Genomic DNA, 11,370 nt, shown 5'->3' with positions numbered 1-11,370 from the left:
GTTACATGTATAAATATACAATCACAAAACAAAACAAAAACACGACAGCACTGTCAGGATCTCCTAAATTCTTATTATTTGTTACTAAATTCAAGCAGGACAAAATAACACAGTAAGGCTTATTTAATTGAACTCAACTTAAATTAATATTATTATATTTAACATTTTTAAAGGCATAATAATGTGATAATTCACACCATTTAAAAAACAAAAAAATTAAAGCAGATTTAGTGCAGTGTAAAATCTTTATCCCCATGTCAGTGAAATCGCAAGCACTTCTAAATAGCATTACAAGAAAAAAAATAGCACTCTGTAGAAATTAAATGCCAAATCAATTTGTTTCAAATAAACTGTAATCATTTGCTGAAAGGGCAGGCGTCAAATTTTAAAATGACATTTTAAGATACTATAGAATGCTAAAAAAAAAAAAAAAAAAAATAAAAAAAATAAAAAAAATAGAAAAATTAAAAAAAAATAGAATACAATTACAATAAAAAAAAACTCATAATATTTCCTGTTACCTACAACATATATTAAAATAATTTGAAAACAGAAGCACAATCCTTCAAATCTTCAGTGTAGGACTAGTAGCAACAACAACAACAACAAAAATCTCAATGAATTAAACAAAGGTATTTCTGGAAAAGTGCACTCCAATTCGCCACAAGCAAAAACTAAGAAGTTTTTTTTCCCCCTCTCTCTAGCTGATTCTAGTCCACCTCACACCGATAATAAGTATTCTGAAAAAGCCAGCTGTACCCTGCAATTATTGCCTGAAATTATAGAGCCAAAGGCATTTAAAAAAAAAAAAAGGAATTAAATAAAAAAAAAAAAAGAAAAAAATCAAGCAACTCACCATAGCTGAATAGGTGTGGACTAACATCTGGGCAAAAGGCGAGGTTCTTGCAAACAGTTAAATGAAATAAAATGGGCTCTTGTAGAATAAACACACTGAAACACTGCTTGAGATGGTTCCAAGACTATCCATCAAGAAATGCCCCCAAAATAGGAAATATATATATGTATATATTGTTCTCTGTGTGTGTTTGTGAGCTGCAGGTTTAATCCTCTTCTACCCAAGGCAAGGCTCAGACTGTTCAGAAGCCCCTTCCCTCTGCCTCTCTACACCGCCTCATAATAATTGATATTCATGACTATTAATATTACACGACTACTTTAAAGGCAGCATGGAGGAGAAATGGAGCGTGGAACTGCAGCAGGCTCCCCAGCTCCCCAACCATTGTAAGTGACGTTCATCCAGAGGAGAATTACTAGATGTAATCAGACAAGGGGGCTGGGATAGGAAGTCTTGGGTAAAAGTTTAGCAGAGAGAAAAAAAAAAAAAAAAAGATGCACAGTGTCAATTAAGTTGGAGGAGAGGCTGCACAGCAATGGGGTGTGGGATTAAAGGGACACTGCATCTTAAAGCTAAAGAGATTTCATTTACCCTGTACTTAATTAGACGTTGCTAACAACCTTCGGTGATTAATGCTAGCACTATCAACAAATATTTTTACACACAGACACACACACAAATACAAACACCCACACAATAAATAGCACAGACTCACACAATTTTTATACTACATGTAATATAGAAGAGACATAATATTTGATATAAATAATATATTTACAGACACACACAAACACACACACACACACACACACACACACACACACACACACACACATACATACATTATAAGATAACACAGAATCACACAATTACTATACTATAATTAAGATAGAGATTCACACATATATTTTATATAAATATATATAATATATGTATACAGACACAAACACACACACGCACACAAACACACACACACACACACACACACAATATAATAGACCACAGACTTATTATACTACACACAGTATAATATAGCACAGACTCGCACAGTTATTATACTCTATATAAAATATAGCACAGACTCGCACAGTTATTATACTATATATATATAATATAGCACAGACTCACAGTTATTATACTCTATATAAAATATAGCACAGACCCGCACAGTTATTATACTCTATATAAAATATAGCACAGACTCGCACAGTTATTATACTATATATAATATAGCACAGACTCACAGTTATTACACTATATATATATAATATAGCACAGACTCACAGTTATTATAATATATATAATATAGCACAGACTCACAGTTATTATACTATATATATATATAATATAGCACAGACTCGCAGTTATTATACTATATATATATATAATATAGCACAGACTCACAGTTATTATACTATATATATAATATAGCACAGACTCGCAGTTATTATACTATATATATATATATAATATAGCACAGACTCACAGTTATTATACTATATATATAATATAGCACAGACTCACAGTTATTATACTATATATAATATAGCACAGACTCACAGTTATTATACTATATATAATATAGCACAGACTCACGGTTATTATACTATATATATAATATAGCACAGACTCACAGTTATTATACTATATATATAATATAGCACAGACTCTCAGTTATTATACTATATATATAATATAGCACAGACTCACAGTTATTATACTATATATATATATATAATATAGCACAGACTCACAGTTATTATACTATATATAATATAGCACAGAGACACACAATTATTATAATATATATAACATAGAGACGCACACATGATATTTAATATGTATAATATATTTACAGACACACACACACACACACACACACACGCACACACACACACACACACACACACACACACACACACACACACACACACACACACACACTAACATGATAGTACAAAGTCACACACTGTTCACATACTGGTTCTGGCATTTTAAAGCATATTTTCGAATTGAATTATTTTGTGTATGTGCTGAAGAACTTGAAAAACGACTTATTTATTGTTGTCTTTCTTTTCTTTTGCAATTTTACTTTTTTTTTCTGGAGGCTAATTTCTGCTGCAGGATTTACGAAGAAAGCGAATTTCTAGTTACTCAGAGAGCCAAAGGCCATATATGAACTCTGTCTGATGTTCTGTGAACTCCCAATACCGCCCTGGCCCTGCTATCTGACTGCACCAGGATACAATCACATAGTACTAATAATAATTACAATATAATATATCTAATGATAAAATGTATAGACTGTTACTGAGTCACATACACCACACCCAGTGTCTCTGACAAATTGGCTTGTATGGAAATAGTACACCGAGAGACTGAGAAACCCTCTCTACATTTCAGAATTCTGATAAAATATCAGAGATATTCCAAGGGAGATTGGTTCTAGTTATACTTAGCCAAGTGATATATATATATATATATACATTGAGGTAGTAAGCAAGATAAGGGCAGACATGTTAACTCTTTGAGCACCAGAGGCCAGGGAAGTATTAAAAGAGAGAGAGAGAGTTGGGATTGGGGAGTTAAAAGAGAGAGATGGGGAGAGGGGGGGGGGGGGGGGGGGGGTAATGGGTGAAGAACAGGGATGGGAAGAAAGAGACAGAGGTATCAAATGTAGAGAAATAGAGAAAAGGAGACAAGTTTTGAGAAACAGAGAGAATTACAGGAAGAGAAAGGGACAGAGACACAGGGAGGGGACTAGACAGACAGTGAGTTATAAAGAGAGAGAGGGGGATTTAGAAAGGAATGACAGCAAGCGAAGGGAGAGAATGTCAAATAGAGGGAGAGAGAATTGAAAAGAGATAATCACAAATAGACACAATGAATGAAAAATGATACAACTTGAGTGATAGACAGAGAGAGACAGACAGAGAGAATGAGTGAAAGGCATAGAAATAACGAATGGAGAGAGATAGTCACCAACACAGAGAGAGAGTGAGAGAGTTAGTGACAGAGACAGTTAGTGACAGAGAGTTAGTGACAGAGAGACAGTGACCTATACAGAAAGTGACAGAGAGATAGTGACAGAGAATGAGAAAGATAAACAGATAGAAATAATGAATGTAAACGAGAGTGTTAGACATTAGTCAGCGACAGATAGAGAGAGAGTGACAGGAAGACAGAGTGTTAGAGAGATACAGCCCCAGTTAGGCTGAATAAAAGGAGTGAGGGGCTCGGTTTGCATTGAATGGAACTAATTCAGCATATGCCGGTTTGTTCCCTTCGTTCCGCTGGTAATTCCCCTGACTGGGCTATTCAGGAAAGAGACATTTCAGCTAAGAGACAGTCGGCTGCCTGCAGTGAGGGTGCACATAGATCCAGATCGTTTTAAGGAGCAAGTTCCCAAAGCCTCAACGTTCTCATTTGCATTCCACTCTCTAAATCGTATAAGAACAAAAATAAATAAATAAACAAAAGCAAAAAAAAACAAAAAAACAGCAAACAAAATACAAAACAAGACAAAATGAAAAAACAAAAAACCAAAACAAAAAGGAAAATACTCAAACAAAAAAAAAGGTTACTCAATCAGCTCACTCCCAATACTACACCAAAAATCAATAATATCTGCTAAATGAATTAATTTTATGTGTCATTCAACTTGATTTCCTGAAATCCCACTCAGATGTGAAACAATGGCAGTATTTTTTTTAAACATTAACTATCATGGGTTGGGGATAGTGTGTGAAAGCATGACCTCTGTCTATTCTGGTCACAGAAAGGTCCCACTTCCCCAAGTAAAATGACCACCCCCATCTCACACCAAGACCAAAACACACACTCACTCATTGTTACAAAGAATCAACATACACAAGACACAGTCTTACAGCACAATACAGAGACTCTTTTAAATAATGGAACAATTCAAGCTCAGCTGTCCAACCAAAGTTACCCTAAACTTCTAACAAACCATTTCACTGACAACAAATAAAACAAACAAAAATATGTATCTTCTTAGCATTAGAAAAGAAATACCAAAAATATTTCATAATTAAATATTATCTAGATTTTTTTTTAACTGTCAAAGGTTAAACAATTTAACAATTTCTTTATTTCTGAGCTTTTTAATTCATATAATTCTATTCTATTATTAATATATAGTATATAATATATCTAAAAAGGAATCTTTATGTATGTGTGTGTATGTATATATTTGTGTGTTTATGTATATATTTATGTTATATACAAAATATTCATAATTTTACAAATTGTGTGTGTGTGTATATATATAATTTGTGTGTGTGTGTATATATATATATAGTTTGTGTGTGTGTATATATATAATTTGTGTGTGTGTGTATAAATATATAGCTTGTTTGTTTGTGGGTGTATATATATATAGTTTGTGTGTGTGTGTGTGTGTAAATATATAATTTGTGTGTGTGTATATATATATATATAGTTTGTGTGTGTGTGTGTGTGTGTAGATATATAATTTGTGTGCGTGTGTATATTTATAATTTGTATGTGTGTATATATATGAATGATATGAAGAGTGTTATACAAAATAAAAGACATTATAAACAAGATTTAAGATTAAAGCGCTACATCTAATTATATAATGCAATAGAAGTGTAATTGCAATCTAAATCTTGTCCACAAAGGCCAGTTTAATGGCTCAGGAGAGGCTGTGAATGGAGGAGATGTTAAGAAATGATGCTGTTACCTCGTAGATATCTTCATATTTAACATTTTCCACTAGTTTCCAGAGCATGATGTTAGATCGTTCAATGTGAGGTGAGCGCATTCATGTGAGCAGCAGATGTCTGAGTTCTCACTGTGCCCCTGTCTGCAATGATCCAAGTAGAACTCTGAAAAGGGGGGATAGACACCACATAGACTACCCACCACTCCACAGCATAGCAAGTTCTGTCTGGGGCTGGTAACAATGGGCTGAACATTCAGAACACAGCACACACATTGCCACAGCACATCTGACATATGTATTGCATGGTGGTGCATGGGTGTTGTATGTGCATTAACATGCATGTAAATGTCTTTGGAACAAAGACACTGGTAAAGAGCAGTGTGCTATAATTAGTTCACTTTGTATCCAGTTATACCACAAACATACATTCTTATTGCAGAACAATCTAAAATAGTTATAGTTATATATACAAATACAGAATAATATATATATATAGTACACACACACACACACACACACACACACACACGTATATAAATTAAATAATTTGGCAATCTAATCTTTCTATCTATCTATCTATCTATCTATCTATCTATCTATCCATACATTATCTATCTATCTATCTATCTATCTATCTATCTATCTATCTATCTATCTATCTATCTATCCATACATTATCTATCTATCTATCTATCTATCTATCTATCTATCTATCTATCTATCTATCTATCTATCTATCTATCTATGTATCTATCTATCTATCTATCTATCTATCTATCTATCTATCTATCTATCTATCTATCTATCTATCCATCCATTATCTATCATCTATCTATCTATCTATCTATCTATCTATCTATCTATCTATCTATCTATCTATCTATCTATCTATCTATCGACATTTTTACAATACTTGACAGTATTTTATAGTCAGAATAAAAATGACCATTTAAATAACAAATTGTTCTGAATCGTTTCATTTTCTACCTTTTTATTTGTTTAGCAAAATAAAATGCTGCATTTTGATCAGTTGGCTTTTTTTGAACAGTAACCAAGTTATGTGGAATTTTTTTTTCTCTATTTCAGTCTATTTTTATGCTGAAATCGTTCGATTAATCATAACTGTTGAGGGATAAACTGTATATAAGCCAGGTAGCTGATACCTCCATTAAACAGATTGAATTTTTGTTTCCCACTGTTGTGTAGAAATAAATGTATTTTATTTTATCTATTTTGAATAGAAGAGGATTAAAAACAACCAAACAATGTTTTCTTTATATGGGAAAATATTACCATATTCCCTATAAAATGCAGAGAAGGGAACAGCTTGCTGCTATTTCCAGTTGTCTTTGAAATAAATAAATGGCAGCAAGGTATAATACTAGTGATTTTATTTGAAGGTATTACATGTGATGAGAGGAATGCAGAGCTCTGAGAGGCAGATTGCTTGTAACTGCAAGGATGATTGTGTCATAAAGTGTAGGGAACTGAGATCTGGAGGTACCTCTCTCTCTTACATTACAGGAGGTGGGCACAGCCTGTGATGCCAAGAAAGGGCACCCAACACATGTTTTGTAACCAAAACACAGGCTGTAATGTAGCCATTAATAAAAGTTCATAGCAAAATTATAATTCAATAAAAAACAATAACATAAAAAAAACAAACAACATACTGATCTATGTGTAGCTGTTTATTAATCTATCATTTGTACTATTTATATGTTTGTTTATGTTGTGCGTGTCTATGCATGCAAGAATATAGTTGTGTTTATCATAGTTATCATATTTATAGATGTATTTTTCAACTAAATAAAAATTAAAAATAATTTCTATATATATGTATATATAATATTTTTTTTAAATTTTGTTATGTAGTTGATAAATACAAATATATATTTATATGTCTAATTCTGATATCTATCATTTGCAGTTTTTTTTAATGCATGTTTTCAGCAGACTTTACTACAAAGCATAGTAAATACTAAATAGCAATAAGTTAAATACTATTTTAAGTTATAGTTCTCGCTCTGCCTTATTTTAAATTGTACAAGTTAATATAACAACGATTCGGTCAATTAGAAAATAACTTTAAATTGAATAATTCCACGTTATTTGATGCAGTCATGTTGTCTTGTAAAGAATCTTATTGACTAATAACTATTGCTATTTGTTTTTGTGAATATCACAAAAAGTAAATGGCTTTACCTTAGGATATGTACAACAAAACAATACAAAACAAGAACGGAAAAGTGATACAAATTTACATTACAGATTTTTTATTTACTGCATCAACATACATGGAAGTGCAAATAATATACAATATTTATAGAGTTAATTTAATTTAGTTGGTATCATTTAAAAATATATAATATTTGCATTCATGACAAGCTGCAGTTCCAACAACATTGTGTAACATTTTTTTACCCCGCAATTATGCAAATATAATTTAATCGACAGAAAAAAACATGCCATTTTTTGTTTAATATTTATTTCTCGACATTTTCATACCTGATAGTTACACAATAAACAAATATTTTAAGTAGTCGAGTGTGCTTGCTGGAGGAAAAAGATGTAGAACGCAAAGGAAACGGGTATCTTGGTAAACAGCGCCCTCTCTTGCACGATTTAGGGTAATGCAGAAAATGAAAACAGTTCTAGACTCCAGGAAATATTTCGCTTGCTAGTTATTCTCAATGCATCCCCAGATGTGCTACGTTTTATACACGGATTTGTACTGTATTCTGAGTGAATTGTAATTACAGGAGGCAGGAGCAAATCTGCATCAAAAACAGCCACCAGATGGTAACAAGGAAGTGACATCATTAAAACAATATTCCTTTAACTCTACAGTATTCTCAACTTTATTTGTAATTATTATTATTAATTATTATTATTAGTGGTAATAGCAGTTTTATACAACAAGTTACATCTGGATCTGTATATATCCATATCAGTGTGTCTGTCTGTTTTTCTATCTGTCTATCTATCTTTCTATCTGTCTGTCTGTCTGTCTGTCTGTCTGTCTATCCTTGTATTTTTTAAAGAAAAATGTTTGTAGATCTGCTAAATATTTGTACTTTAAGTTTTTATTTGCTCGCTACACATATTGTCATGTTACAGTAGTAACTGTGTTCTCCAAGTAAATAGTTCTCAATGTATTTACGTTAACCCAATATTCAGGCCCTACATGTTCTAAGCAGGTGCAGTGATCAGGATGCATGTTGTGATAGTTACCCACCATGTAAGATACAGGTCCTAGACTTAAAAACACACTCTCAGGTGGTAATTTCAAACCTTCCTCGGTTGGATTTTGGAGCTGTCAAGGTTATTAATCAGTCACCCATGGGTTTATTCACTAAATTCTGAATTATACTAATTCAATTCACCTGTAGGGGCTTGGGAAGTGTAATTCTAAGCTCTCAGATTTTTAAAAAACATTTAACTGCAGGAACCTCACTGTTTTGTGAATAAAAATAAAAGGGTTTCATTTAACAATGTACTATTGCTACATTTATAAATAATTAGGAAATACAGACTTGTAATCAGGGTTGCCATCATAAATGTTGGGGCCCCTAACACTGCTCAAGGTCAGGGCCCTGGGGGGCCTGCCTCCAAGCTGCCCCCAAATCCCGCCTCCAAATCCCACTCACAGGACTACACACACAGACACAAACACACGCATTGATACAAAAAGGACTCAGATACACACACACAAAGATACACACATACTGACACACACACACACACACACACTAACAGACACAAATACTAAAACAGACATACACACATACACTGGTGTACCTACCATGGTCACAGGGGTCGCAGCTGTGACTGGGCCCCTCATTCTAGGGGGCCCGGCCGCAGCCGCGACCCCTGCGACCGTATCCCGGCCTGGATCCGCAGTTCCCAATGCTGACAGGAACGGAGAGCTGCTCTGTGCTGCTCCCCTACTACCTGTGTGTAGCGTAGACACATACACACACATCCCGGAACTGTGAGTATCTGGCTCTCGGGGGTCTAGAGAAATGGATACCTTTTAATAATCTACAAACGAAAGGATGTTGTCCGATCGGTGACCCATCAAGACCGTGGTGCCCAGCTGAAATAGCTGACCGGTAGACATTAATCGTATGGTAAGCCAATCCAGATTCAAAATGCGTTGTAAAAAAAGTATTGCATTCAGAGAGGCAGAAACTGGATCCAACGACCTTCCCACGCACCAGCCAGCCCACATGCGCCATGCAGAACTGTAGGCGGTTCTAGTCCCAGGTGCCCAGGCACTGTCCAAGAGTCACGCAGTTGCTTGCAGAACATCTGTAACTGACCAAGGACTCCTGAAATCAACCAAGCCATGAGTTGCAGTAGGCCCTGGTCCACCAAATCGTGTCAGTTCCCATCCGGATTCAGGAGTATGTCCGACCTCATTGCAATTAAACGTGGAAAGTCCAATGACATCTCCAGAAGTCGAAGGAACCAAGGCTGGGCTTTCCACAGTGGAACTACAGCTACCAGTGAGCAGTCCTGCCTGCATAGATATGACAATGTCCGAGAAATCAGGTTGAATGGTGGAAATGCATAGTGACGAGCAGACGGCCTGTTCAGCCTGGGCGTGAACAGATTCAGGTCCAGGGGGCCCCACAACTGATTCAACCGCTGGAAGGTTGACTGGAGCAGACGTCAGTACCTCGAATCCTTCAGGTATCGGGAATTCCAATCTGCCCACTCGTTGTCCAATCCTAGGATGTTTTCAGTCGTCAGCGACACCTCGTTGCGGAGGCAAAACTGCCAAAAGTCTTTTGCCAGGTTAGCCAGTTGTTTCGACTTTGTGCCACTCAGATGATTGATATACCGGACCACAGACACATTGTGCATGCGGAGCAGTATACAACAATTTCCCAAGGTCGGAGACAAACTGCGAATGGCGAAGGATCCCGCCAGTAATTCCAGGCAGTTGATGGGAAGGCCGGATTCGTCCTTGGACCATCTGCCACCTGTGAAGACATTCCTGCCACTAGCGCCCCATCCATGTAGGCTGGCATCCGATTCGATCACTATATCCGGAGCGGTGCCAAATATCGCCTGACCGTTCCACACGTCCATGTGGTCCAGCCACCATACCAATTCCTCCCATGATTCCCTGTCCAGGCGCAGTTCACTTTCATATGATTGGCCCGACCGGAGATGAGACCCTTCCAGTCGTTGCAACTCCCGGTAATGCAAGGGGCCTGGAAATATCGCTTGGATCGATGAGCCAGCAGACCAATCACCTGTGCCAATTGACAGATGGAGAGGGAGGAGGCCCGAAGCGTGCATTTTATTTCCTTCTTGATTGCCTTTAGCTTGGCTTCAGGAAGGAACAGAAATCGGGAGACCGAGTCGACTTCGAATCCCAGAAATTCTTCTGTACGGGATTCACCATGGATTTCCAATCTAAAATGGTGCAGGAGTTGATCGGGTGAAGAGGACATGATCAGGATGTTGTCCAGACATATTATCATCCGAACGCCTCGAGCCCTGAGAAACGCTACCACCGGCTTCATTACCTTGGTGAAGCACCAGGGTGCCGAAGATAGTCCTAAGAGTAGACAGGTAAACTGCCATCATCATCCCCACCACGTGAAGTGCAACAAGTCCCAATGTTCTTCCGCCATGGGTACGGTCAGATAGGCGTTTTTGAGGTCTAGTTTGACCATCCAATCTCCTGGACGGAGAAGGTCCCTGAGGCAATTAATTCCTTCTATCTTGAAATGTTGATAACAAAGGAAGGTATTGAGGTTTTTGAGGTTTATGACTGGTCGAACACCCC

At 36.1% G+C, this 11,370-nt stretch overlaps 1 protein-coding gene across 4 annotated transcripts in view; it reads right to left on the bottom strand.

The window, feature by feature from the left end:
* TFAP2B (transcription factor AP-2 beta) overlaps positions 1-5,731 on the bottom strand; it is a 27,301-nt gene extending 21,570 nt beyond the window's left edge. For 2 of the 4 annotated variants that reach the window (XM_063442091.1, XM_063442092.1), the window contains exon 1: positions 857-1,260. In XM_063442091.1, the coding sequence (XP_063298161.1) occupies positions 857-883 (27 nt within the window). In that variant the 5' untranslated portion in view covers positions 884-1,260. Of the gene's footprint in view, positions 1-856; positions 1,261-5,582 lie in introns of those variants that run through there. The other 2 variants (XM_063442089.1, XM_063442090.1) reach the window with 2 other exon arrangements.
* Positions 5,732-11,370: the final 5,639 nt, after the last annotated feature.

Source organism: Pelobates fuscus, chromosome 2 (genome assembly GCF_036172605.1).
Source record: "Pelobates fuscus isolate aPelFus1 chromosome 2, aPelFus1.pri, whole genome shotgun sequence".
Classification (NCBI taxonomy): domain Eukaryota; kingdom Metazoa; phylum Chordata; class Amphibia; order Anura; family Pelobatidae; genus Pelobates; species Pelobates fuscus.
The sequence above is the reverse complement of the archived record's forward strand: the minus strand, read 5'-3'. Positions and strand labels throughout refer to the sequence as shown.